The 27555-nt window shown below is 37.1% G+C and overlaps 2 protein-coding genes across 9 annotated transcripts in view; one reads left to right on the top strand and one right to left on the bottom strand.

Moving 5' to 3' along the window:
* The window catches only part of RIF1 (replication timing regulatory factor 1), a 97946-nt gene that overhangs the window by 63126 nt on the left and 7265 nt on the right, over nucleotides 1–27555 (top strand). For 2 of the 7 annotated variants that reach the window (XR_004026566.1, XR_004026562.1), the window contains exons 35-39: nucleotides 1361–1469; nucleotides 2274–2633; nucleotides 10659–10795; nucleotides 21654–21740; nucleotides 23043–27326. Coding sequence is in view for 1 of the 7 variants with exons in the window: in XM_012496511.2 (XP_012351965.1) it covers nucleotides 1361–1469; nucleotides 2274–2488 (324 nt within the window). In the remaining 6 variants the exon portion in view is untranslated. Of the gene's footprint in view, nucleotides 1–1360; nucleotides 1470–2273; nucleotides 4803–10658; nucleotides 10796–21653; nucleotides 21741–23042; nucleotides 27327–27555 lie in introns of those variants that run through there. The other 5 variants (XR_004026565.1, XR_004026564.1, XR_004026567.1 and 2 more) reach the window with 5 other exon arrangements.
* NEB (nebulin) overlaps nucleotides 12840–27555 on the bottom strand; it is a 230402-nt gene continuing 215686 nt past the window's right edge. Inside the window, exons 162-175 of one of the 2 annotated variants that reach the window (XM_030797595.1) lie at nucleotides 27084–27176; nucleotides 26037–26129; nucleotides 25409–25501; nucleotides 24730–24822; nucleotides 24067–24159; nucleotides 21996–22088; nucleotides 21610–21702; nucleotides 21188–21280; nucleotides 20214–20321; nucleotides 19925–20108; nucleotides 19160–19252; nucleotides 17836–17982; nucleotides 17436–17542; nucleotides 12840–13429 (exon numbers count right to left, since the gene is read on the bottom strand). In XM_030797595.1, the coding sequence (XP_030653455.1) occupies nucleotides 13256–13429; nucleotides 17436–17542; nucleotides 17836–17982; nucleotides 19160–19252; nucleotides 19925–20108; nucleotides 20214–20321; nucleotides 21188–21280; nucleotides 21610–21702; nucleotides 21996–22088; nucleotides 24067–24159; nucleotides 24730–24822; nucleotides 25409–25501; nucleotides 26037–26129; nucleotides 27084–27176 (1557 nt within the window). In that variant the 3' untranslated portion in view covers nucleotides 12840–13255. The remainder of the gene's footprint in view (nucleotides 13430–17435; nucleotides 17543–17835; nucleotides 17983–19159; nucleotides 19253–19924; nucleotides 20109–20213; nucleotides 20322–21187; nucleotides 21281–21609; nucleotides 21703–21995; nucleotides 22089–24066; nucleotides 24160–24729; nucleotides 24823–25408; nucleotides 25502–26036; nucleotides 26130–27083; nucleotides 27177–27555) is intronic. The other variant, XM_030797596.1, reaches the window with a different exon arrangement.

The following is a 27555-nucleotide window of genomic DNA, read 5'->3' as shown; positions in this document are numbered from 1 at the left end:
AATCATGTGGTTTTTGTCTTTGGTTCTGTTTATATGCTGGATTACATTTATTGATTTGCGTATGTTGAACCAGCCTTGCATCCCAGGGCTGAAGCCCACTTGATCATGGTGGATAAGCTTTTTGATGTGCTGCTGGATTCAGTTTGCCAGTATTTTATTGAGGGTTTTTGTATCAGTGTTCATCAAGGATATTGGTCTAAAATTCTCTTTTTTTGTTGTGTCTCTGCCAGGCTTTGGTATCAGGATGATGTTGGCCTCATAAAAAGAGTTAGTGAGGATTCCCTCTTTTTGTATTGATTGGAATAGTTTCAGAAGGAATGGTACCAGCTCCTCCTTGTACCTCTGGTAGAATTCGGCTGTGAATCTGTCTGGTCCTGGACTTTTTTTGGTTGAATAATATCCATTATATGCATATACCACATTTTGTTTATCCAGTTGACAGACATTTGGGTTGTTTCCACCATTTGCTATTACAAATAATGCTGCTGTGTCTGCAAGTTTTTATATGGATAGATGATTTCATTTCTCTCGTATATATACCTAGAAGTGGAATTGTTGAGTCATATGGTTACTGAACTTATTATTTTCAGAAAGTTAACTTTCTGAACTTAGTATTTTCTCAATCAGTGGTCCATAGGTCCTAGGAACACTTAAGAAAATTGTATCTTTTTTTTTTTTTTTTTTTTTTTTTAAATACAGTGTCACTGTCACCCAGGCCAGAGTGCAGGGGCGGGGCGTGATCTCGGCCCACTGCAGCTTCCACCTCCTGGACTCAAGCAGTTCTCCTCCCTCAGCCTCCCGAGTAGCTCGGATTACAGGCACCGTAATTTTTGTGTTTTTAGTAGAGGGGGCGTTTCACTATGTTTGCCAGCTTGGTCTTGAACTCCTGACCTCAAGTCATCTATACCCACCTCGGCCTCCCAAAGTGCTGGGATTACAGGGGTGAGCCACCGCACCCAGCCAGAAAATTGTGTGTTGTTTTTTTTTAAATTCTGTGTTTTATTTAAGCTTGGAAATCTCTGGTATAGACTTTTTTTATACCGTATTCTTGAACTTGGGAAATAGAATGTAATTTTCTTAGCTGCCATGGCTATATTTCCTGAGAAAACCATTATTAAATATTGTTAAATTCTAACCCTCTCTTTGAGGAAATACTTTGTAATGCTTTATTTTGTGTAGTTGAAACCTACTTTTTTAGCAGTATTAGCGCTTAATTGTGATGGGTGGTAGAACATAGGTTCTACCCAACATGTTTTCCAGTGTTTGTACTATTATTCCTATTAAAAGTAAATTTCAATTTGTTGTTGTTTTTTTGTTTTTGTTTTTGTTTTGCCTTTTTTCTGCTCCAACTGTAATCAAGGTGAAGACTCGTGGACTAGAAGAGATTCCAGTTTTTGATATTTCTGAAAAAACAGTAAATGGAATAGAAAATAAATCTCTGTCACCTGATGAAGAAAGACTTGCCTCAGGTATATTTTAGCAAAAGTGGGATAATTTTATTTAGAAGATCAGCTGACTTTCTTGAAATATTTTGTTATTTTTTTTAGTCTAATTTGACCATGCCTTATTATTTCAACAATTATTTTATGTTTAATTTGAACTATATGAAAAACTAATTGATTGGACATCAAATGTGTCTACTTGTTTTTCTTGTCAATTTCTCCATCAAGGTCTCAAGGATTTAAACTATATGCTTTCTCTTCTAGTTCTATTAATAAATGAAGTAGTCTACCTATTTTTAAATTTCTTTAATAGCACAGAATAATCTATGAGAATAGCACAGAATAATAAGCTGTGGTGGGCTGGGCATGGTGGCTCACGCCTGTAATCCCAGCACTTTGGGAGGCCAAGGTGGGTGGATCGCTTGAGGTCAGGAGTTCGAGACCACTCTGGGCAATATGAAACCCTGCCCCTTCTAAAAATACAAAAATTAGCTGGATGTGGTGTTGCATACCCGTAATCCCAGCTAGTTGGGAGGCTGAGGCGGGAGAATGGCTTGAACCTAGGAGGCAGAGGTTGCAGTGAGCTGAGATTATGCTACTGCACTCCAGCCTGGGCAATAGAATGTGGCTCCATCTCATAATAATAATAAGAAGCAGCAGCAGCAGCAGCAGCTATGGTAGATTTTTTTGTCTGCTTGTCCTCATGAAGACCTAAGCCTGCTCTCTCAATTTGAAACCTAGGCACTTGGACTAACTTAAAAGATCATGTAAATAATTTAGTTTTTGTCTGGTATAGATTTAATTGTGTTTTGTTTTTTTTTTCTTTTTTAGATGTAATTGATCCTGTTGCTTTAGAAACTCCGTTATCCAAAAACCTTGTGGCACAGATTAGTGCTCTTGCTCTTCAGCTGGATTCAGAAGATCTTCATAATTATTCAGGAAGCCAACTATTTGAAATGCACGAGAAACTAAGTAGTATGGCAAACTCTGTAATAAAAAATCTACAGTCACGTTGGAGATCACCATCCCATGAAAATTCTATTTAGTATTTTCAGAGAAAATTGAAGGTTTTTTAAAACATCACTGGATTTCTTGATTGAGGAAACAAGTTCTGAAATAATAGCACAATTTCAAAGAAGAGACTCTTTGCAAAGTTAACATTTCAAACCCTGAAGGACAGTGACTTATTATGTAAGTTCAATTTTGTAAGTTCATTATGTAAGATCTTTTTTTTTCATATATTGTATTTTTCTTGGCTGCTATGCGTGGTTTTTCAGGAAATTTAATTATCTTACTGAGATGTGAAAGCAAAACTAGTAACGGAACTATACATTTTATTTCATACTTTCTTACACCCGTACATATTCTGGTGAAACATGTAAAATACTTTTAAGTAAAATTGAACATTTTTATTTGAATTTTTGGTGAACTGATAAAAGTGTTTATACTTTTGTTTGTTTGTTTGTTTGTTTAATTCATGTTTGTTGGGACTGAGGTTTAGGAAGTTTGTTACTGGTTAAAAACCTCAAATGAAATGCGAAAGAATTGGAACTTTTCCTGCATATGTCAACTTTTGACAGCTTTCAAGAAAAATGAGAAAAGTTTCAACTTCTGGGGGTTAAAATATTAATGCAGAATTTACTAAGATTTTATTCATTTGCATTAGCAAATATTCGTGCAGCAGCAGTTGACTGTGAAAATTTATTCTTATTAGACGTATAGTATTCATTTTTAAATGCATGATTGTACATTATGTATAGATGACAATGTTTTTAATTTATAAATTTCATTCTTTGTTAATTGCATGGGTTTTTCTGCAGCTTATTGTGAATACCTTGGTTCTGTTCAATAGAAACATTTTGTATATATTAAATACTGAAATAGCAGTATCGACGGTGGAAGTGCTTCATGGGCTTGCTGCACATATTTGTAGGATACTGTAACTGCAAATACAACAACAAATAGTTTTATACTTAATTAACAGTCTTAGTTAAAACGTGACTTTATTTTCTAAAAGTATCCAGAATAAGTAAAATTATAGAAATAAGAAAATGTTACACAACTTTGCTGTTCATACCCTTACCTTCTTACTACTTTTGGTTTGGAAGAGGGTATCAGCCACTAGAAAGTGTGCCTCCTTAACATTTCTTAAAGGAAAGTTAGTTTCAGTATTTCACAGCAAGTTGGACTGTACGAAATCTAGAGTTGATCTGCTTTTTAAACCTTCATTTAAAAGCAAACTTGGAAGAAATTTGAAACTGTTGTTTTTAATATATGTCTGTTTTGCCTAGGTTTTCTTTTTTTAAAGAGGTATGTAATTAAAACCTTTGTAAATTTTGCCAACTAATATTAGTGCCCGACTTCCCATATTTGTTTCATCTTTTTAACTGACAATATATCTCACTTATTCTCTGAAAAGAATGAGTGAGTGATCTCAGTTTTCACATTTTATTCAGAAGCTAATCCCTACTTAGCAAGGCACACATTCTACAGCAAGTCATAGAAAGTTTAATCCTTGTGCCTAGTTAGCTCTCGTATATTCAGGGATCTCTATAAAAGTTGGTGTCTTTTTTCATCAACCCCTATAAAAGTTGGTGTCTTTTTTCATCATCATAAATTCATCATAATCACAGATATTTTGGGGTCTAAATAAGATATTCATATACCAAGGATGGTTTTATAAAGAATTCTGGGATCATTGAATTAAGGATTGTGGCTTGAAGTAACTAAAGAAAAATACTAATTTCTTTAAAAGGAATTATAATTATGATTTATATTTTACATCATTCATTTCCCAAATTATATTTAACCGTAAGGAGGTGCACGAGTTTTTAGCAAACAGGTATGAATAAGCAGCTATGTATATGTGTTTGGGGCAGAGGGGAGCAGATTACTTTAACACACTTCAGAATTAAAATTAGCTTGTTTCATGACTATGTGCCTTAACGTTTGTGTGAACTAAACTTGCTGATTGAATGAAATTCTTGGGAAGCCGAACAGTAATAGCAGAAAATGTGACCAAATGAGTATCATGTACTTAAATCACTGAATTTTATATAAGCACAAGTATTAATTTTAAAAACATCATAGTTTAATAAGGTTGCATTTAAAATATTTGGGAGCAAAGACAAGCATGCTAAATCTTCATTTTGCTGTGGCTATAAGCATATATTTTTGGCAACTTATTTGCAATATTCTTGCCTTAAAGTTTCCTGCAAATTTCCCCCTTAGTAATTCCCGAATAGCAAAACATTAATATTCCCTGATTAGCTCTACTGTGTTGTCTCACTATTAAAATGGAATTTGTTTTTTCAAATCTTTTCTAATGGTTAATAAAACAAATATCAGATCATAATAACACTCAAATGTGTCTTAATTGTCTTATGCATATTTAAGAAGAAAAAACTAGTGGCATAGAGGAGTGTCATGTAGTATCTTTTTTTTTTTTTTTTTTTTGAGACACAGTCTTGCTCTGTCGCCCATGCTAGAGTGCAATGGTGCGATCTCGGCTCACTGCAAGCTCTGCCTTCCAGGTTCACGCCATTCTCCTGCCTCAGCCTCCTGAGTAGCTGGGACTACAGGTGCCTGCCATCACGCCCGGCTAATTTTTTGTATTTTTAGTAGAGAAGGGGTTCACTGTGTTAGCTGGGATGGTCTTGATCGCCTGACCTCGTGATCTGCCTGCCTCAGCCTCCCAAAGTGCTGGGATTACAGGTGTGAGCCACCCCGCCCGGCCATTTTCTTTTTTTTTTTTTTTTTTTTTTTGAGATGGAGTTTCGCCCTTGCTGCCCAGGCTGGAGTGCAGTGGCACGATCTCAGCTCACTGCAACCTCCACCTCCTGGGTTCAAGCGATTCTCCTGCCTCAGCCTCCCGAGTAGCTGGGATTACAGGCGCCTGCCACCACAACCAGATAATTTTTGTATTTTTAGTAGAGACGGGGTTTCACCATGTCGGCCAGGCTGGTCTCGAACTGACCTCAGATATCCACCTGCCTCAGCCTCCTAAAGTGCTGGAATTACAGGCGTGAGCCACCGCTCCTGGCCCGTCATTCTCATATCTATGAAATCTGTTTTGGACTTTAGAGTGAATTTAAATTTTCAGTATTTCAATGATCTCATTGTTAAAGCTGCTTTGCCACTTGTACAAGTTTGAAAACCATTGTTGAATCATATGGAGCTTTACTCTAATTCAAAATAGTTAAAAGATGAATCAGGTTAAATAATGCTATTGGATAATACAGGCAAAAACAGGATTTAAACCCGCACATTAAAAGCATGATTGAAGGCCGGGCAGGTGGATCACTTTGGTCCAGGAGTTCAAAACTGACCTGGCCAATGTGGCGAAATCCTGTCTCTACTAAAAATACAAAAACCAGCCAGGCATGTTGGTGCATATTTGTAATCTCAGCTACTCGGGAGGCTGAGACATGAGAATTGCTTGAACCTTTTAGGCGGAGGTTGCAGTGAGCCGAGATCATGCCATTGCATGACAGAGTGAATCTCTGTCTCGCAAAAAAAAAAGTTTAATTCTAACATTGCCCATGGATTTTTTTTTTTCTGTACAGCTTGAAGATAGTTAAAGACTCTTTTACAATTTAAACATCGTAAAAATGTGAAGAGTAAGTCATGAGGCAAGAAACAAAATTGGGGAAACGGTGGGGATCGTGAATATGTAAGTGAGGTTTTATTTTTTAAGGTGTAAAGGAATGAGAATAGAGTAATTGCTTTTTAAAAAGAAAGTATAAAAGGGTTAATTTTTTTCTTCCAACTTTGACTTTAATTCAGTAAGAAAGGCCTAGGTTTTATCTCATATTCTTCATAATTGATTTTCAAAAAGTTAATTTGTCATTCAGCCTAGGAGGCTATACAGCAGTTAGTTGGCATTATTAGACTAAAACTTGGGTGGGGGGAGGAGACTATTTCCTCATTGCTGCAACCCATGTCTATCTTATTCCTAAGCCATTAGAAAGACTTTGTACTTTGTATAGAAACATTAGAGTGAGGTTTTGATTTTTAACATAGTGCTCTCTCAAACTTTGATGTGCATATGAACAAGAGGATTCTGATTCAGTAGATCTACATTGGGCCCTGTGAGTCTTTTTAAACACAGTCCCAGGTGGTTCATACAGATGCCTGTGAACTGCACTGGTAGATGGGCCTAAGAGGCTTCAGGCTGTGTTTTAGGTTTTGGTAACCCAGGCAGATTCAAGTCCTTTTATAACTCTGTCAATTTTATGAATTGGGGGTGCAGACTGGTTTTGAAGGCTTAAAGTTCAAAAATTTTAAGAAAGTTAAGAATTTTGCTTAAGATCCTTTTAAAAATATGGATGATTTATTTTTTAAGTAGGCAGACTAAGAATTTCAGGTTATAAAGAATCTTATTGATAAGGCAAATTAGACAAAGTATTTTCTCATGAGTATTTGTGGGTTATGTTTTTGTTAACATTAAAGTTGATTTCTAAGTATTAGAATATATTTAGTCTCTAAATAAATCTTGCCTTCTATTGTGGATCATCATTATTAATAAACATGGAAAACCAACACTACCCCTAATATTAATTTGGCAGTTAAATTTAGTAGTGCTATAATGAATAAGTCAGTCTAGCAGATATGCCCTGTCATTATACTGCAGACCTCTGGTCACTTAATTTTCTGTTATATTACGTGGTTGAAAATTCCTGTTTTATTGTAAAGTGAAATTTGAAAGATAGAGTTGAATAATATGATTCTGGAAAAGTGAGTTTTTCTTGGAATTCTGTTAAGGTGTTGGATTTTCCTCACATATTTAAATAATCTGTAAGAACTACCCTGAAAGCACTAGGGAAAATGTAGCCGAAAGTTAAGTAATAGGTTTTAAAAATTTGTTTATCAAAATTTGTTGATAGTTTGATCTGTAAAACAAATTGGGTTTCGTGCTTTCTGATGTCCAGTTAATAAGTATGTTATGTGCCAGGCTTTACATATTGCTCTTTGCAAGTAGCCATTAAAATGTAAGTCATCGAAGTTTCGAGATCTATAAATATTTAATATAGTCTAAACAGTTGTGAGAATTTACTCAGTTCTGAAATAGAATGTTAAATTTTCCGATGTGGTCCTAATCATTTTTTTCTTTACATACTAAGCCTTTCTTTCTCCAAAGAACAGTTAAAACCAAATATGTTGTGGTAAGCTGTAAATACCATTGGAATAAAAGATAACCCTTCATCTTACCTAAAAAAATTGAAGACAATATTTTCAATTGTTGATGTCAGAAGTAAGAAAAAACCTCTAACTTTTGTACTCTACTTGTAGCAGAGGGAATATTTTTGGCCACAGTGTGCCAATTTATAATTGTAGATAAAGCTAAATTTACTGGACAGCAAGCTTATATGCTGATAGAAGTTGATGCACTGAGAAGTGATGAGTTGAAGAGAATGGAAAAGGCAGATTGAGCTGGAATTTTAATGCATAGTCCATTTAGTAGACAAGCTGTCCTATATACTCCTATATACTTCAGAAATAGCTGATAGCCTATAGTCTCTGAGAGCTGTTCTGTCCATAGCACAGTATTATAATTGATGTTCATAAATACCCTGAGGGATTATGTTAAAATACATTATTAATACTGCCACAAAAGCAGTAAGTTAATAAGTATTTCCAACAAAAGGCGGCTTTGTTTCTTAAACAGATAACATATAACTAGGAAGATCACCTTCAAAATAAAGTGTCATGGAACTGAAAATAGAGTATAGTGTAACAATTATTTTGATACATTATTGAATAGCTAACAAGTGTCTAAAGAATTTTTTATTTTTATAGAATAGGAAGTTTCCAAAAGAAAACAGAATTAAGAGCAAAATTGGTTTTGAGTATAGAAACTGAAGGATGGCAGTCTTAACTCCTAAGTTTTTTTACAGAGCACAGATTGGTAAACTAGCATGCCACCTGTTTTTTGTACTACCTGTGAGCTGAGACTGGTTTTTACATTTTTTAATGGTGAAAAAAGTCAAAAGAAGGATATTTTGTGACACATGAAAACGTATTAAATTAAAATTTCAGTATCCAGAAATAAAGTTTTATTGGAACAGCTGTGCTTATTGTCTTTAGCTGCTTTCCTGGTACAGTGGCTGAGTTTAGTAGTATAACAGAGTCTGTATGGCTTCCAACAGTCAAAATACTGTCTGGCCTTTTAAAGAGTTTGTCGATCCCTTTTATGGAGGAAGGTTTTGCTCATACATGGCACGTTAGTCAATTTAGTTATTTGCTTCTAGCTGGCAGAGTGAGGTCTTGATTACTTAATTTCTATTACCCCTGTATTTTCCAAAATGGCTTCTCCTGATTTTACTTACATGTTTTACTATTGCTCAAATTACACAGATACTAGGAAACACTAGTACTTTATAAGTACACTTCTTTTTCCTACTTAAACTCTCAAACTATAGTTACGCATTTGCCATGATGTTAAGGGACCTTGATGGTCTGTGAATTATCAGTTGCTTTCTGCACTACCTCCTGTGGATAGACCTGACTGATAGCACTTAGAAAAAGACTGATAGACGTCAAATCAGTCATTTATTAACCCTATAATATTGTTGTCCCGATCATTTGGTAAACTCTAAGAGAGCTTAGTTTTACATTCACAAAGTATTTATATTTGATAAGTCTTAAAAATGATTTAAGTTGAAGCCTAACAGAAGTACTTGTTCATTCCTCAGTTACCTGCAAATATGGAAATAATGGTGCAGTCAGTTTTATTTGATCGTGTAATGCTTTATACTAGGGGTTTCAAACCCCTGGGTGGCATTAGATTCTCACAGGAGCATGAACCCTATTGTAAACTGCACATGCAAGATATCTAGGTTGTGCGCTCATTATGAGAATCTAATACCTGATGATCTGAGGTGGAACAGTCTCATCTTGAAACCATCTACCCCAACACCTCTGTCTGTGGAAATTGTCTTCCATGAAACTGGTCCCTGCTGAAAAAAGGTTAGGGGACCACTGCTTTATACAGTGTTTGAAGCAGGCACACTGACAGTTACTATTTCTGGTTCTTTATGACTGTTGAGGGGGGCAGAATTCTATGTTTGATTCACAGTAAAACTTTCCATGAATCATTGAGGGTTAACTGTTATCACTTGACAATGGAAACTGGATATTGAAACATTTTTTAAAAAATGCACTTTTACCTGAAATAAAACTATAAAAACTAAACTCTGGTACTTGTTTTTGTTGGCTACATTTTGGTTTTTTGTTTTGTTGTTTTCATGAGATCTGAAATGAGTATGAATAGCTTAATTCAGTTACCACAGAGTATATGTTATATTCCTCCGCAAACATGAACGATTCCTTTTCCTTTTCCCCTTTTATGGCCTGCTTTTTAACCACAGAGATTTTCTGATTTATGCATGGTTTTATGGGTTCCACTGGTTTCTAAATCCAGAGGTGGTGGTTTTTTTGTTGTTGTTAATGAGTTTAGTTTCTCATTGAACTTGTTACAAGAGAGGTTTCGTCAAATAAGGGCTGAGTAGACGCAGGCAAGCTTGGAGAGGCAGTCCACATGGTGTGGGCGAGGGCAGAGCTGGCGCTGCCAGGCTAGTCACCAGATGAAGTAAATGCCTTACCCCAACGTGACCTTAGCTTCCTCTGCAGAACCAAGCACGTTGGTGGCAGCCGAAGAAAATCTCCATAGTTTTAAGGAAAAAAAAACACAACAACAATTAGGGTAAACAGTGATGTTGAAAGATACTGTATTAGTTTCCTAGGGCTGCTGTAACAGTACCACAAACCTAATAAGTTAAACAACAGAAATGTATTGTCTCAGTTTTGAATAGTAGAGGTCTGAGATACGGTATCAGCAGGGTTTGTTCCTTCTAAGGACTGTGTGGAAGTATCTGTCCCATACCTCTCCCCAGCTAGCTTTCTGGGGTGGTGTGCTGGCCATTTTTGGCAGGTAGAGGTATTTCCCCAGTCTCCCATCTTCATATGACTTTCTCCCTGTGTGCCTGTGTATTTGTCTAAATTTCCCTTTTATAAGGATAGCAAGGCCGTTGGATTAGGGCCTCATCTGAATTAACGGCATCTGCAAGGATCCTATTTCCAAGGTCACATTCTGAGGCCTTGGGGGTTAGGACTTAACACGAATTTGGGGGTGGGAGGGTGGGACACAATGCAGTTCATACATTTGAGAGATTTGGTTGAGATGTAACCCGTAGACCTAATTTCTCCCTTTTATAGTTTCTTGAAGATGGCTCTTTGCAGCCTACGTGGTAGTGGAGATATATACAAAGGACTTCCCTAGTATCGTTGGACCAACAAGCACAAGCAGATGACAGGAAGATTAGAACATTGGATATTGATTGCCAGTTTTTAAGGTGTGTTAATTTTCTTGTGATTAATGTTTTAAGAGTCCTTTGTAAGATATACACTGAAAGGTGACTAATCTGTAATGAGATTCACTATAAGGAAGTTATAAGGTAATGGGAGGAGTGCATTGGTTTGGTGGAGAGGAAACAGGGTTAACCATGAGTTGATTTTGGTGGAGAGGAAACAGGGTTAACCATGAGTTTATAATTTTTGAGGCTAGTTGGTGGATGTAGGATTATTCTCTACTTTTATGTATACAGTCATCCCTCAATATCCATGGGGTATTGGTTTCAGGACCACCCCCACCTTATGGATGTTAAAATCCCTAGTGTAAAATGACCTAATATTTGCATATAACCTATGCACATTCTCCCATATACTTTAAATCAGGGTTCCCCAACCCATGGGCTGTGGAGTGGTATGGGTCCATGGCCTGTTAGGAAACAGGCTGTACAGCAGGAGGTCGAGTGGCCGGTGAGGTGAGCAAGCATTACCACCTGAGCTCTGCCTCCTGTCAGTTCAGTGGCCACAGTAAATTCTTCATGAACTGCTCACCTGAGGGATCTAGGTTTGTGCTCCTTATCAGAATCTAACACCTGATCTGAGGTGGAACAGTTTCGTTCCCCACCCTTCCCCACTGTGTGGAAAAATTGTCTTCCACAAAACCGGTCCCTAGTGCCAAAAAGGCTGGGCACCTGTGCTTTAAATAATCTCTTGATTATAATACCTAATATAATGTAAATGTATGTAAATAGGTTATACTGTATTGTTTAAGGACTAATCACAAGAAAAAAGTCTAGCTGTTCAGTACAGATATGACCATCTTTTTTTTTCTGAATATTTTTGATTCATGGTTGGTTGAATCTGTGGATGTGGAACCCAAGGATCTTGGAAAGCCAGCTGCATGTTGAACATTTTCCAGGCTTTAAAGAAAAATCTGTAAGAGACAAAAGTTCTGTTTTTCTTTGCAATAGCAACTGCAAAGTGTGCCTTGGCAAACCGATAAAGTAAATAGGAAATTTAAAACTAAACCAGCCAGGCCAGGTCCAGTGGCTCAGGCCTGTAATCCCAGACTTTGGGAGGCTGAGGTGGGTGGATCACCTGAAGTCAGGAGTTCAAGACCAGTCTGGCCAGTATGGCAAAACCCTGTCTCTATTAAAAATACAAACATTAGCCCAGAGTGGTGGCACACACCTGTAGTCCCAGCTGCTCAGGAGGCTGAGACACAAGAATCACTTGAACCCAGGAGGTTGCAGTGAGTAGATTGGGCCACTGCACTCCAGCCTGGGCGACAGAGTGAGACTCTGTCTCCAAACAAAAAAATGGCTCATTGTAATGGAGATAGCATATACTTTAGTATTCTAAAAGTTAGGGAGTTGGAAATCACAATAGGATTGTTGCCTAACTTGCATTTTTATCCAGTTTAAGGCAAGATGGAAGACTTGGGGGCAGGAGAGTAGCAATCTCTGGCACCATTTGGATGGTTAGGCATAATTTGCCTTTTCTTGGGTCTGTAAATTCCCTAATGGCATCAACTGTCTCTTGTTTTCACTTGAGCTTCAGCCTCTGACCCAGTGCCTGGCATAGAGGTGTACGTTGGTCATTCGCAAGTGAGTGCACTCTCTTCGCAAGAGCATTTTCTCCGAGTCTCAGACACATTAAGAAGCTTGAAGCAGCATTACTACAGCTGTAAAGTTACAGGGACTTATCTGCCTTCTAGGAAGAACAGTCTGTAAACTTAAACATTAAGCCATTATGGTTGCTTCTCCTCCCTTTGTCTTCGCCACATGCTGCCATCCTACTGGATACAGATGGGAAAGATGCCCTTGAAGTTAGGATTGGAATCCACAGGTGTTCTTAAAACTGTAATAGAAGCTTGCTGAATGCAAGTATAGATAGAATTTTGAGAATATCTGCTCTTATGCATAACAGTACATTTTTAAAATTTAGATAATTTTTTAGTAATTTTATGTAGAATTTGCTTCATTGAATTTTTATAGGTAGATATTAAAACCATTAAAAATAAATAATGCTCATTCCATCCACAGAGTGTTGCAGAATTAGAGGTTTTATTGGTTGCTGGTTTGTATTGATTATAAGTTTATAATTTCAGAACTGAATTAGAAATAATAAGCATTAGCAATCAGCAAGGAAAAGGTGAACGTCTCTGCTATTTTTCCTTTCATGTGTTTGGCATATTCAAAATCCCTATTTTAGAAAAATAATGTTAAAACGTTTATAATGGAGAAAGACTCTAGGCACAGAAATAATATTGCAGAAGCTTTTAAAATGTCTATTCTGCAACTTATTTTAAAACCCAAAGGAGAAAGGATGGTACTACCATAAATCACATTGACACAGAAAAACCATAGGCAGCTTGAGAACTTAGGTAACAGTGCAGAGTCTAAACTGAAACATTGACTGCAGGATCTGTAAGTCCTGCAGACAGTTGTGATGCTTTGAAATGCCTAAATAGCTTCAACGTAGTTGGCTGGGAGCATTCCGGTCCTGCCAGTCCTCTGCACAGTGCCATACATCCAACCTTCATCAATTGCTTGAACATTTATGATGGCATCTCCATCTTTGAAGGACACCTCATCTGCATCAGCAGCCATATAGTCATACATGGCACGGAAGATTTTCTATTCGTGGGGATGGAAAAAGGGGAAATATTATATGTTGGATTTGCAACAGTTAACACACATCTATTTGTAAGATCTCTCATGACTGACTCCACAAACTTAAGTTGAACAAAAGAGAATGTGCAACCATCAACAAAGTAAAAGGAACCCACAAAATAGGAAATACTTGCAAGTCATGTATCTGATAGGCAATTAATATCCAGAACATAGGAAGAACTCCTACAACTCAATGCCTTCCCCCACCAAAAGAGGCAAAGGATATGAATAGACATTTCTCCAAAAAAAGATAGACAAATAGCCAAAAAGCACACAGAAGGATGCTCAAAATTAGTCATCTGGAAATGCAAATTATTAAAATCACAATGAGATACCCCTTCACACATGCCAGAATGGTGATAATAATACAGACAGACAATAACAGATGTTAGAAAGGATGTGGAGAAATTGGATCCTTCATAAACCACTGGTGGAAGTGGAAAAGAGTGCAGCCACCTTGGAAAAGAATTTGGCAGTTACCACATGTTAAATACAGCATTACCTTATGGCCCAGCAAATTCTACTCCTAGGTGTACACCCAAGAAGAATGAAGACATAGATCTGCACAATAATTTGTACATCCATGTCCACAGCAGTATTACTCATAATAGCCAAAAAGTGGAAACAACTTAAATGCCCACCAACTGATGAATGCATAAGCAAGATGTGGTATATCCATACAGATCTATTATTGGGTAGTAACAAGAATGAAGTACTAATACATGATACAACATGGATGAACTTCAAAAGTAAAGGAAGCCATGCACCAAAGTCAGTATATTGTATGGTTTTATTTATATGAAATGTCTCAGGTAGCCAAATAATATAGTGACAGGAAATGGATACCTAGGATTGGATGGAGCAGAAAGGGATAAGTTGGGGATGGAGAATGAATGCCAATGGGCACCAGCATTTGTTTGTTTTTAATTCACCAGAAGAGTTTTGAATACACAGTTGTTTTTATGGTGATGAAAGTATTCTAAAATTAGATTATGGTGATGGTTGAAAAAAACTTAAAATCATTGAATTGTACACTTCAAAGTATGAACTTCATACCAAGTGATGTATGCATGAATTGTGTGTGTGTGTATGTGTACTGACAGAAAAGAGAGAATATGCTGCTAATTTTATTTATGGCCTTTTTCTACCTTTTGAAGAGGTCAGTCTTGTATTTTAGAGAAGAATTTGAAAACCCATAGCACTATTGCATGTCATCTTTCACTCTGGGAATTTGGGAGCATACGAGTAGTAAAAGTTTCTCAAAGCTATCTTCCACAGTATTAAAATTGTAATAATTCGGAGGTATATAATAAGTGATAATATCAAAAGTTTCTTCCTAGGAGCAGCCACTGGTTAGTAGTTTTAGATGTAACCTATATGGTTTTTTCTTGCATTTTGAAATACACATGCATATATTCAAATTCACAAATAGATTTCCTTTCCCCTTTGCGTAAGTGGAACATTACTATAAATAATACTGTGATTTGTTCTTTCCATTTAATATAGCTTGGAAGTCTTTCCATGTAAATATAGCTGTATCTTACCCTTTTTGACTGCTGCAGAGAATTTCACATTTTAATAATATCACGAATTATTCAGCCATTTTCATTTTTCTGGACATTTAGTTGTCATTATTTTTTCTTACACTGTAATGAGCATCCTAGCATTTATCTTTGGGCAAATAATTTCTGAAGAAAAAGCTTTTAAAGGTGAAAGTTTTAGGTCAAATGGCATGTGTGTTTAAACTTATTTTATACATATATATGTATATGTATAAAATAATTTTACAAATAGAGATGGGGTTTTGCCTTGTTGCATTGGCTGGTCTTAAACTCCTGGACTCGAGCAGTCCTCCCACCTCAGCCTCCTAAAGTGCTGGGATTACAGGTGTGAGCCACCATTCCTGACCTAATTTTTTAAGTTTGCTGTTAAAATGTTCGAATATGATACAATATGATATTTGATTCAATTTGATACTTTGTATTATGTACTTTATCTTATTTTTATATTCCTGGTTACTAGCACTTTTATTTTTATATTCCTGGTTACTAGTCATGGTGAACACCTTTTTTTGTTGGCCATTTATATTTATTTTGCCATAAATTATCTATTCTTAGTCTTCCAAGTCCTATTTTGCGGGCGAGGGGAATAATTTATCAGTGAATTTTAGAGTTCTTTATTCTTTTTCAATATTAATATTTTTGTTATGTATGCTGTAAATGTTTTCTCCCAGTCTGACATGTTTATGTTTGTTATAGAAACATTTAAAATTTTATGATCAAATTGGCCAGGCTTCTATACTTCTAGATTTTGGAATTTGCCTGGGAAGGCTTTCCCCCTTTATAATTTAAAATTATTATGGCCAGGCTGAGTGGCTGATGCCTGTAGTCCCAGCATTTTGGGAGGCCGAAGCAGGCAGAGGGCTTGAGCCCAGGGGTTCAAGACCAGCCTGGGCAACATAGTGAGCCTCTACCAAAAAAAAAAAAAAAAAAAAAAAATTAGCCTGGAATGGCCTATACGCCTGTAGTCCTAGCTATTCGGGAGGCTGAGGCTGGAGGATTGCTTGAGTCCATGAAGTCAAGACTGCAGTGAGCTGTGATCATGCCACTGCACTGCAGCCTGGGTGATAGAGTGAGACCCTGTCTCTAAAAATAAAAAAAAGTATTGTCTATTATTCTTTGTACTTCTACAATTTTGTATTTTACATCTAAATCTTTGGTACAGCTACAGTTTATGCTTTGAGATGGGTATCTAATTTTATTATTTTACTAAATAAATAACTGGTTACCTCAGATCATATAAATTAAATAACTTACCCCTTTCCTGCTGATTTATAATTCTTCTAGGGTCTGTTTCTGGACGTCATCTATTTTTGTATCTATTGCCATGCTAAATCCATATTTTGTATCTATTGCCATGCTAAATCCATATTTAATTTTAATAGCTTTATGGTATGTTTTGTTCTTTTTTAGTTGAGTCCTTAAGTATTATCATTTTCAAATTTTACTTGATTATCCTTGCATCTTTTTCAGATTTTAGGGTTAGCACGGTTTTTTTAAATGCTATTGGGATTTATATTGGAATTGAATGCATTGGTTTATTTCAGGGAAAATCAGAACTTTACAATATTCCCTTACTTAAATATAATAGGTCTAACACTTATTTAGACCTTCTTGTATGTCATTTAGTAAAGACAGTTGTCTTCATACAAAGATTGTTCATATCGATCCTAAAGTATTATGCTTTTGAGGATATTATGAATGAGATCCAGGGTTTTAAACTAAGAGTTGTGAAGTAGTCTGGTGAACTGTGAAGATGATTTGGCTTACCATTTCTATATATATTAATAGGGGAGATCTAAGATAAGGCATGTATATATGTGGGCACATTGCATACATCTATACATTCTTGTGTTTTGAGACAGGGACTCCCTCTGTCATCCAGGCTGGAGTACAGTGATGCAGTTATGGCTCACTGCAACCTCAGTTTCCAGGCTCAAGCAATCCTCCCACCTCAACTTCCTCAGTAGCTGGGGCTATAGATGCGCCACCACACCTGGCTAATTTTTTGGTTTTTAGTAGAGATGAAGTCTCACTATGTTGCCTAGGCTGGTCTCAAACTCTTGAGCTCAAGCAATCCTCCCGCATCAGCCTCCCAAAGTGCTGGCATTATAGGCATGATTCACTACGCCCAGCAAATGTTTAAGATAGTAGGTGAGACCAATGAGCCAAAACTGATGCTTTGCTATAGGTTTGGGTTTTTTTTTTTTTAAGTTATTGAATAATGCTTTTTATTAATTTGAGTTTGATAATGAAAGTTTTCTGATATCATTAATATGAAACGCAATAAAAGAGCATTATATAAAATAGAAGGTTTGGTTAAAAAAAAAAAGACCATAATACCTAATAATCATGTTTGCACATATCAAAAATTAAGAATAATTTATTTAAGTGAGTTGTTATTCACTTACTCCAGCAGTAGATGGATGAGATGGGATGGAAGATACCGTTGTCTGTTGGGTAGCAACTGAAGATGATCGTTGTTGTGGGAGCTCTGTGGTTTTTGCATGTTTGTAAGCTGAAAAGAAGGGGGGAAATTCTTTATAAGAAGAAAAATGGTTATGTATCCTTTAATCTGTGTTTAGCAGCTGAGTGATGTCTTTTTCCCCCAACTTAGAATGATTTTCAAAAAGAGAAATCAAAGAAAATGAAACATCTAACTTCATGCAACCCTCCACAATTCCAGTCTTTTCTCTTAAAAGAAAGGATGAAAAATTTTTAAATTTGTTTTTGTACTCAAAGCATCTCTTATAGTAACCATCAATGAGCTGGCCGGGTGAGTCTGCCAAAGTCAGCACCATGCACTTGTACCTGTTGAGACTGCAAAGACACCCCCGTCGCTGTAAGTCGAAAGGTGGTGGTCTGGCGCTTCTGAATGCTCAGACTTCTCCTCACCCCCACTGATGCTCAGTGCGCTGGCAGATCGTGACTGCTCCCGGCTCCGGCGCTGAGCTTGGACTGGGAGAGATGCAGTTGGGGGAGATGTAGCAAACATGAAATTTCTATGGTAGTAATGCCTAACAGTAATTGAATCTCAGTTATTGTTGTCTTTGCCAAGCATGGTTTTAAATACTTTCCCATGGGTCAAACCCTCACAGTTATTCTGATGTAGGTTTGTCTTTCTTATTTTTACAGATGAGAGCTTAAGTACATGACCAAAGGTCATGGAACAGTTAAGCTGTACAGCCAGGTTTCAAATCCAAGAGTCTATTTGTAACATCTCCCCTCCCCCCTGCCAATTTTCCTGGCTCACCAAAATGAATGAATAGTAATATTCACATTCAGACTCCATGTTTAACTTCTCCAGAAAGTCCTCCCTAACTGCAAATCAATTTAGAGTCTTTCTCTGTGTTCCCAAAATACCATGGGCAGACCTTTAAAACTGCATGTGTCAGAATGCAACCATGGATTTACTTCTGTGTCTTCATCAGAAAACTGGAGTACAAATCCTTTGAGAACTGTCTCTACATAATATTCAACTTTTTTTTTTTTTTTTTTTTGAGATGGAGTCTCTGTTGCTCAGGCTGAAGGGCAGTGGTACAATCACGGCTCACTGCAGCTTCAACCTCCTAGGCTCAAGCTATCCTCCCACTTCAGCCCCCTGAACAGCTGGTACTACAGGTGTACAACACCACTCGTGGCTAATTTTTTTTTTACTGTTTGTAGAGAAGGGGTCTCATTCTCTGTTCCAGGCTAGTATTCTACTTTTTAACATGAATAGAAGGAATAAAGTTGTGCAGCCTGCTTTGTGTAATGAATAAACTTCCTTGATGCAGTAGAGCTCAGGAAGTTCCTACAGGTCAAATCCCTTCTCTTCCCTTTGCCTATGTATTTTCATTACTTCTCCAATAGAAAGATTTACTACTGTTTTTTCTTTGGAAAAAAAATTAGAAATGATAATAATGGGCCTGAAGGAGACATGCACTGAGGCAGTGAAACAAAATTTTTTCTAACTTGAACTTATCTAGAAAGTAAGTTTTGCTCACTAATTAACAAGGTATTTTTATGCCAAATGGGCAGCTCAGAAAATGGAAAACTCTGGAGGGAAGGAACTTCAGAGCCCAAATGAAAGTCATTGACTCTAGTGTACTAAATAGTGATGTTTATGTTGTAAGCCTTTTTCAGCATAACACACCATTAATCATGTGTAAGCTTCGGGACTGGATGTTGTCTTCTGCTGGATCATAGTCAAAAACCGAACCAGGATTAGTACGCCAGACACGTAGACCTGAAAGGGAAACCAGTGATCAGAACAAGTGTTCTTGGAGTTTTCCAATAACTTGAAAACCAAGGCATGAATTTTAACAACCACCAAAGGATTGAATCACACTTATTCCAGCTTAGGTTCTGGGTCATGTCTTCTCCTCAGAGGAGAACAAAGATAAGGTAGAAATCAGCTTTGTAAACTGTGAGATAATAGGAGCTTTCTTGCACCCCTAAAAAAACGATTGAAGTCGGCCGGGCGCGGTGGCTCACGCTTGTAATCCCAGCACTTTGGGGAGGCCGAGGCGGGCGGATCACGAGGTCAGGAGATCGAGACCATGGTGAAACCCCGTCACTACTAAAAATACAAAAAAATTAGCCAGGCGTGGTGGCGGGCGCCTGTAGTCCCAGCTACTCGGAGAGGCTGAGGCAGGAGAATGGCGTGAACCTGGGAAGCAGAGCTTGCAGTGAGCGGAGATCGCGCCACTGCACTCCAGCCTGGGTGACAGAGCAAGACTCCGTCTCAAAAAAAAAAAAAAAAAAAAAAAAAAAAAAAAAAAAAAAAAAAAAAAAAAAAAAAAAAAAAAAAAAAAAGATTGAAGTCCTTTATATTTTGACTTGATGTAGATAATGTTACTTTTGTTCTTCTACCCCCTCACTTAAAGTTAATCCCCTCCCCCAACCCAGGCTCAGTTACCTGTAATAGTCTCCTGATCTTGGTCATTCCGTTTTTGTTCCATTTCTACCACTTTCCTCTGAATACCTCGGTAGTTAATGTCACTGAAGTCCTGCATGTTCTTCTTTACTCGTTCAGTGATAGGATCTGTCACCACTGGTGTGAAGCAACCCTTGTGTTTCTCAAAGTCTTCATGATATTTCACCTGAAATGTCATGAATTTTCTTTATGAAAATATGATGGTGTGACTATATCCCTTTTTACACATTCTGACATGCAGCCAGCCAATCCTAAAGAATTCCCGACTCACCGTTGAGATGTGCCGTTGGGTCTCCCTCACCCGTCTCATCTCAGGGGTATCCAATACATAGGCAGCTTTGCCTTGTATTTGTTTCCGGAAGCTATCAGAATAAAGAACCTGATGGAGGAGAGACCATGAATGAGTGGTGCTGTCCTAAATCTGAAACCTCAAAGCCTTTCCAGCAGATAGAGATGGATAGGAGCTGGCGAGGGACGCTTGGGTCAACTGAAGGGGCCCAGTGAGACACATGACCAACTTTGGAACAGGCTGATCTGGGGACCGGGAGGGCCCGCCAGCAGAAGAGAAAGGGACTTGTTTTGACTTCGAAAATGAAACTCATTTTCAAAGAAGGGGCACGGTATAATTTTGAAAAGAAAAAGTGACCTCTTGAAATTTGCTAGGAATTACAGCATCAACATATTCAATGGTATTTGGCTCTAAATCTGATATTGAAGGGAATTTGAAAGAACTGTCCTTTAAAACAAGTGACTGTTTTCCTTAGGTTATGTCCAGACTTCATAAACCAGTATGCTAATATAGAAATCAAAGTCCTCCAGACACTAAAACCCCAAAATATATCCAAAGAAGGCATCCATTTCAGAGTGTTACCCATGTCATAAAGTATCTTAAAACTAAAGGAGAGCAGAAGATTGAGGATGTTAGGAAGTAAATTTGTTATAGTTGGTTATGTAGAACTACCTCAGGTAAAGTATAGGGGAAGGAAAACATTGGCAATTAACTTGTTATGTTTAGTATGATGGTTTGGAATGTAAAAGCACAGTTAATGTCAATTTTAGTGTAAATTTTCAGTTGAATAAGTGCAAATTTTTATGGTGTTAAAATGTTACTTTCCAAGATGTTGCATTTTTCTCTTTTAAAATTTTAGTGTGTTTTTCAGTTGAATGAGAAAGGCGTGTTTTTTTTGATGTTAAAATGTTATTTTCCAAGTTGTTGCACTATTTCTTTTTAGTCCTAGAAAATACCGAGCTAATGTTTTCTTGGTTGCGCTTAGCTCTCTCCATCTCTGGAGTAACAGGTGTCGGAGTTGCTTTTCTCATGTTCTCTTTGTACAATACCTAGGGAAGCCAAAAGAGCATCCAGGCATCAGACAGCAGAAAACCAGGTCTGAAAATCATCACTTAGCTGGTGTTATGGCTCATGTTATGGCTCAGTTATATCACACTGAAGGTAAAGCTATTAAAATGTTATGGTAGGAAGCAAAAGTTTAAGAAAGAAGTAAAATCACTGTGACCTCGTGGGGTTGGTTTGTTGTTTTTAAGTGGACAAGGAAGAATTTTTAAAGATACACAAAAGTTTTGGAAAAACTGTAAGATAAATTAGTGGTATAACCATGTTTGCCAGAGCCGTTAAGATTTTAAGGATTTATTTTTCCTTTCTAAAATACCGAGCTAAAGTTTTCTTGATTGCGTTTCACTCTTTCCATCTCAGGAGTGAAGGGTGTGGGGGTTGCTTTCCCCAGGTTCTCTTTGTATAACACCTGTGAGATACAAAGTCGTGCCCGAAAGTCACTACGAGGTAATAATCACTATTAATTATATTGCAAGTTGGGGGGAAATGCTATGTTTAATCTATTACTGTTAGTGAGAACACCTCTCAAGAAGAAAGCTTAAAAATAGTTAATGGCTACAGTAAATGTAGTGTGATGTTTAGAGCAGATGCAAATGTAACTGGCATTTTCTTTGTTTTTAACCTGGGACAGGGTTAGGAGCAGGCCAAACTGCAAGAGTTATTTTGCAAAATTAAAAGCACTTTTGTTTCTCAAGACAATACCGAGCTAATGTTTTCTTGATTGCGTTTGACTCTCTGCATCTCAGGAGTGACAGGGGTTGGGGTGGCTTTCCCCACATTTTCTTTGTACAAAACCTATGCGAATCCAATGGATCCAAAAAGCCAAAAAGAAAGAGTTAGTTACCAAAAAGGGAAATGGTACAGATAACTTTTGATTATCTTTAGGGCCCCAAACCATTTGGGCAATTAGGTTAGATGGAAAGTAGTATGTTTCCTAAGGAAGTTAAGTGTAGTTACAGCAAGACACGTTTCCAGGATAGGCCCCTGCCCTGAAACCCTTGAGGACTGCAAGAGAGACCTGTGGTGTTTCTCAAAAGGATGAGAAACCACCATCATTTTACTGCTAATCTCTGAATGTCAAGCCCCTGAGAGATGATCTAAACAGGAGTTACAGGCATGAGCTTCAATCAATCACACCGAGAAGGTTGAGGCTGCTCCTAATATATCAGCTTTTTGTTTTGTTTTGTTTTTGAGACAGAGTCTTGCTCTGTCACCCAGGCTGGAGTGCAATGGCATGATCCCTGCTCACTGCAACCTCCGCCTCCCAGGTTCAAGTGATTCTTCTGCCTCAGCCTCCTGAGTAGCTGGGATTACAGGCGTGCACCACCATGCCCGGCTAATTTTTGTATTTTTTAGTAGAGACTGGGTTTCACTATGTTGGTCATGCTGGTCTTGAACTGCTGACCTTGTGATCCGCCCACCTTGGCCTCCCAAAGTGCTGGGATTACAGGAGCCACTGCACCTGGCCCACAGCAGCTGTTTTTTTTACTGGACTGTTTTGCAGCACTTAAACTCTCATAGATGTGTCAGTAAAAATGTAGGCCCTCAGACAAGCAAAGGGTTTCCCCTACCCTCCTTTTCTTTGCTATCCTCTATGCTCTGCCTCTTGCTTTAGTTTCATACAACATCCAGCTTATCATTAAGGAATAAGGTTTTTGGCTCTTACATCACTATCATGGTAAATCAATAGAAAATGAGAAACATAGTAACACATCGTGATAAATCTTCAACCTTGGTATCTCCCCTCAGTGTCATTCTTGGAAACGTGGGAGATTAGGAAATGACATTGAAGAGGAAGAATTGTTGAAATAGTGATTCTCAACGTGGGGTCCTTGGACAGCAAGGTCAGTAATGAGAACTTGTTAAAAATGCAAATTCTCTGGCCCCCTCTATAACAGACCTACAGTATGAGAAACTAGAGCAGGACCCAGCAATCTGGCTTCACAAACCCTGCACGTTATTCTGATGCGTGCTAATGTTTTAGAAGCACTGCACTCAAGTACTGGAGAAACCTACAGACAGTGGAAATGTGGACACTACAAGGTTGTTTGCTACTGAAACTGAAGTCCCCATGCAAACCTCAATCCCTGGGTAATTTACAACCATATATAATGTCATAGCGCACAAGCTTACAGGAAATGGTTTACTAAAGTTTGCAGTTAAAGACTACAGTAAAACTAAAGAACAACAACGACAAAAAACGAAAATTGGTAAAACAAAAAGCCATTCTGGTGACACTTTCATTTTTAAGTAAATTGATAATCAAATTGCCAGAACTACTATTGGATCATAATTGATATCGTTATTCTTGAAGGAGGGGATCAGGGATTATTTTTCCCAAGGTCTCTTTGTCCAAATCTGACAGGGTAAATTAGAACCTAAAGTCATTGACACAAAAGCACAACAAAATCATATTCAAGAAAGAGCCCCATTGGACCTACTCTACCACCCCACACATACCCGTCCTAAATTTCAGGCATATCTAAAACAAAGAGACCTTGGGGGTAGTGGATAGAGAGTAAGTTTGGAGAGAGAGAAGCAAAAGGATGTTTTATAGGAAAATCTGTTACTTCTTGATATTAGAACTTTATGGATTAAAGCAACTTTGTTATTATGGGGTTAGGCTAGAAGTAGCCCAAAGGAAAAAAGGGTAAATTTGCTAAAGAAATTCACAAAATTTGTCTTTAAAAAGTAGGATTAATATGTATTATTTTAAATCATAAAAGTAGTTTTTAAAATCAGTAAGTAGTTTTTTTCTTTTCTTGCCAAGTACCGAGCTAATATTTTCTTGATTGTGTTTGACTCTCTCCATCTCGGGAGTGACAGGTAAAGGGGTTCCCTTGCCCATGTTTTCTTTGTATAACACCTGTGCGATGAGAAAGCATCCAGAAAAACAACCATGAGTAACATTTCATTTGTTGAGAGGTTTTAAGGGTAAGGTCAACTTCCTTGTTAAGAAAACACAGTCGTCCAAGGAGCCAGAAGTTATATGCTGACAAAATGCCACCAACTACTTTAGTGGAAGCTGTTGTTGGGATGGGGAATCTGCACCTTCTAGAGAAGCAGGGACCTCAGCTGCTGGGGAAAGGCTGTCAGTTATCCATGTTATTTTTTTTCATTTTTGTGAGTATGGTGCCTCCTGAACAATCACATGAGGATTTAAGACTGTTAGAACTCAGTGTTGTTATCCACACAAACGGAAAAACTCATTTTTAAAAAATGATTGAAAATATCAGATAAAAAATCGAAATTAACTGTATTATGGAAATGGTGTTAGGCTAGAAGTAGCCCAAAGGAAAAAAGGATAAGTTTGCTAAAGAAAGAAATTCACAAAATTTAAGTTGTCTTTAGAAAATAGGATTAATATGTATTATTTTAAATCATGAAATAGTTTTTAAAATCAGTAAGTAGTTTTTTTCTTTTCTTGCCCAAGTACCGAGCTAATATTTTCTTGATTGTGTTTGACTCTCTCCATCTCGGGAGTGACAGGTAGAGGGGTTCCCTTGCCCATGTTTTCTTTGTATAACACCTGCGTGATGAGAAAGCATCCAGAAAAACAACTATGAGTAACATTTCATTTGTTGAGAGGTTTTAAGGGTAAGGTCAACTTCCTTGTTAAGAAAACACAGTCGTCCAAGGAGCCAGAAGTTATATGCTGACAAAATGCCACCGACTACTTTAGTGGAAGCTGTTGTTGGGATGGGGAATCTGCACCCTCTAGAGAAGCAGGGACCTCAGCTGCTGGGGAAAGGCTGTCAGAGTTATCCATGTTACTTTTTTTTTTTTTTTCTTTTTTGTGAGTACCATGCCTCCTAAACAATTACATGAGGATTTGAGACAGAACTCAGTGTTGTTATCCACACAAACGGAAAAACTCATTATTTTAAAGATTGAAAATTGAAAATACCAGATGAAATAAAAAATTGAAATTAACTGTATTATAGAAATGGGAATGGTGTTAGGCTAGAAGTAGCCCAAAGGAAAAAAAGATAAATTTGCTAAAGAAATTCACAAAATTTGTCTTTAAAAAGTAGGATTAATACGTATTATTTTAAATCATGAAAGTTTCCAAAAATCATTAAATAAGTAGTTTTTTTCTTTTCTTGCCAAAGTACCGAGCTAATATTTTCTTGATTGTGTTTGACTCTTTCCATCTCAGGAGTGACAGGTAAAGGGGTTCCCTTGCCCATGTTTTCTTTGTATAACACCTGTACAATAAGAAAGCATCCAGAAAAACAACCATGAGTAACATTTCATTTCTTGGGACGTTTTAAGGGTGAGGAAAAAACACAGTCATCCAAGGAGCCAGAAGTTATATGCTGACAAAATGCCATCGACTACTTTAGTGGAAGCTGTTGTTGGGATGGGGAATCTGCACCCTCTAGAGAAGCAGGGACCTCAGCTGCTGAGGAAAGTCTGTCAGAGTTATATCCATGTTATTTTTTTTTTCATTTTTGTGAGTACAGTGCCTCCTAAACAATCACATGAGGATTTGAGACTGTTAGAACTCAGTGTTGTTATCCACACAAATGGAAACATTCATTATTTTTAAAACATGTTTGTAAATATCAGATGAAGTAAAAAAATGACATTAACTGTATTATAGAAATGGGAAGGTATATCCTTTTGTAATATAAGATATATTAGAAGCAAAGGAAGGGAAATGGGCTTAAAACAAAAATAAATGTAAAGATCAGTTTAATTCTGAAGTTGTGGCATTTTTCCCCTTTCTTTCCAAAATACCGAGCTAAGGTTTTCTTGATTGTGTTTGACTCTCTGCATCTCAGGAGTGATGGGGATTGGAATTCCTGTCCCCAGGTTTTCTTTGTATAGCACCTGTATGATGAGAAAGCATCCAGAACAAAAAAAGCAATCAGTCATTTTCCCCCTGCTTTGGAGCAGTTGGGAGTGGGAAGGAAGGGAGGAAGAGAGTGAGTTAGAGGAAGGGAAATGCCAGAAGCTTTTAGACTCAACCTCTTTGAACCTAAAGACATCTTCAAAAGCAAAGGAATGCAGGAAAGAGCAGCAAAAACTAAGAAATGGGAAAAGAAAGGTTGTTATTTTCATTGTTTGAACTAATCTCTGCAGCACTGAGCAACCATGAAAGAGAGCAATTAGTCTTTCCCACCTTGTTACAAGGAGGGAAAAAAGTAGAAACAGACAAGAGACAGAAATAAAACCAAGGAAGTTACTTTTGATTTGAAAATGCTATTAATCACATAAGGATATTTGGGGTTTACAAACATTGTATACATGGAGACACATACACACAACTCTTCTTTTGTTCACTTTCAAAAGAAGTCAAAGTATTTAATTTTTAGTTTGGGTGAACATATTGAGAACAACGATGTTTAAGGCAAATGGAGAGCAATGATAAGGTGCTAAAAAAAAAGAAACTTCAAAATATCTGTACAAATAACAGTAGAGATAGAAAAAGTTAGAATAAGAAATGAGGCTAATAGTCAGGTCTTTGCAAAATACATTTGTTTAAGCTTTAGATTCGGATCAAGTTTGCCAAAGCAGTATAAATGTGGATGCTTAGACACTGAGAATGTTACATTTGTAAAAGCAGGAATATAATACTGAACACTTTTTTTATTAAGTTAAATGGTTATATTAATGTTTTACCAAAATGGGGAAAACTGATTCATAGGAAATGGCAGCATTAAGTTGGGAAAAAGACAGGTCAAATTTTTTATTGGGATGAGTTGATTAGATTTTAAAAATCTAGCCATTAATCTTTTTAAAAATTTTTTTAAATAGTTAAAGGGATTTTTTATTTTTAAATACCGAACTAAAGTTTTCTTGATTGTGTTTGACTCTCTCCATCTCTGGAGTGATGGGGATTGGAATCCCTTTTCCAACGTTTTCTTTATACAACACCTGTATGACACAAGAAAGCATCCAGAAAAAACAAGAGCAGTCAAAACAGCCCTTTCATCTACCTTGTGGGGAACCTGGTATACAACTACAGACATCAGACAGAAAAGACAAATTGAACAAGTCAACCTCTCTGTTCAGGCACAGATCTGGGTGAGAACATGTTTTGTATTTCCTTAGTGAAATATCAGTGTGTTTGATATTAATCTTTTTATTGTAACTTGAATATAGATATTTATTTCCTGTGCCAGGAATTAAGGAAAAAAATACAAATAATTTCCTAAGACCACTAAAATACTCAGTGTACAACAGAAAAATTGCTTAAGTTAGATTAGCAAGTATTTATTTTCTCTACAAAAAACGTTTGTCTTACAGTCTAACA

Source organism: Nomascus leucogenys, chromosome 17 (genome assembly GCF_006542625.1).
Source record: "Nomascus leucogenys isolate Asia chromosome 17, Asia_NLE_v1, whole genome shotgun sequence".
In the NCBI taxonomy this organism is placed as follows: domain Eukaryota; kingdom Metazoa; phylum Chordata; class Mammalia; order Primates; family Hylobatidae; genus Nomascus; species Nomascus leucogenys.
Note: the sequence above shows the minus strand (reverse complement) of the source record. Positions and strands in the feature narration are given on the sequence as shown.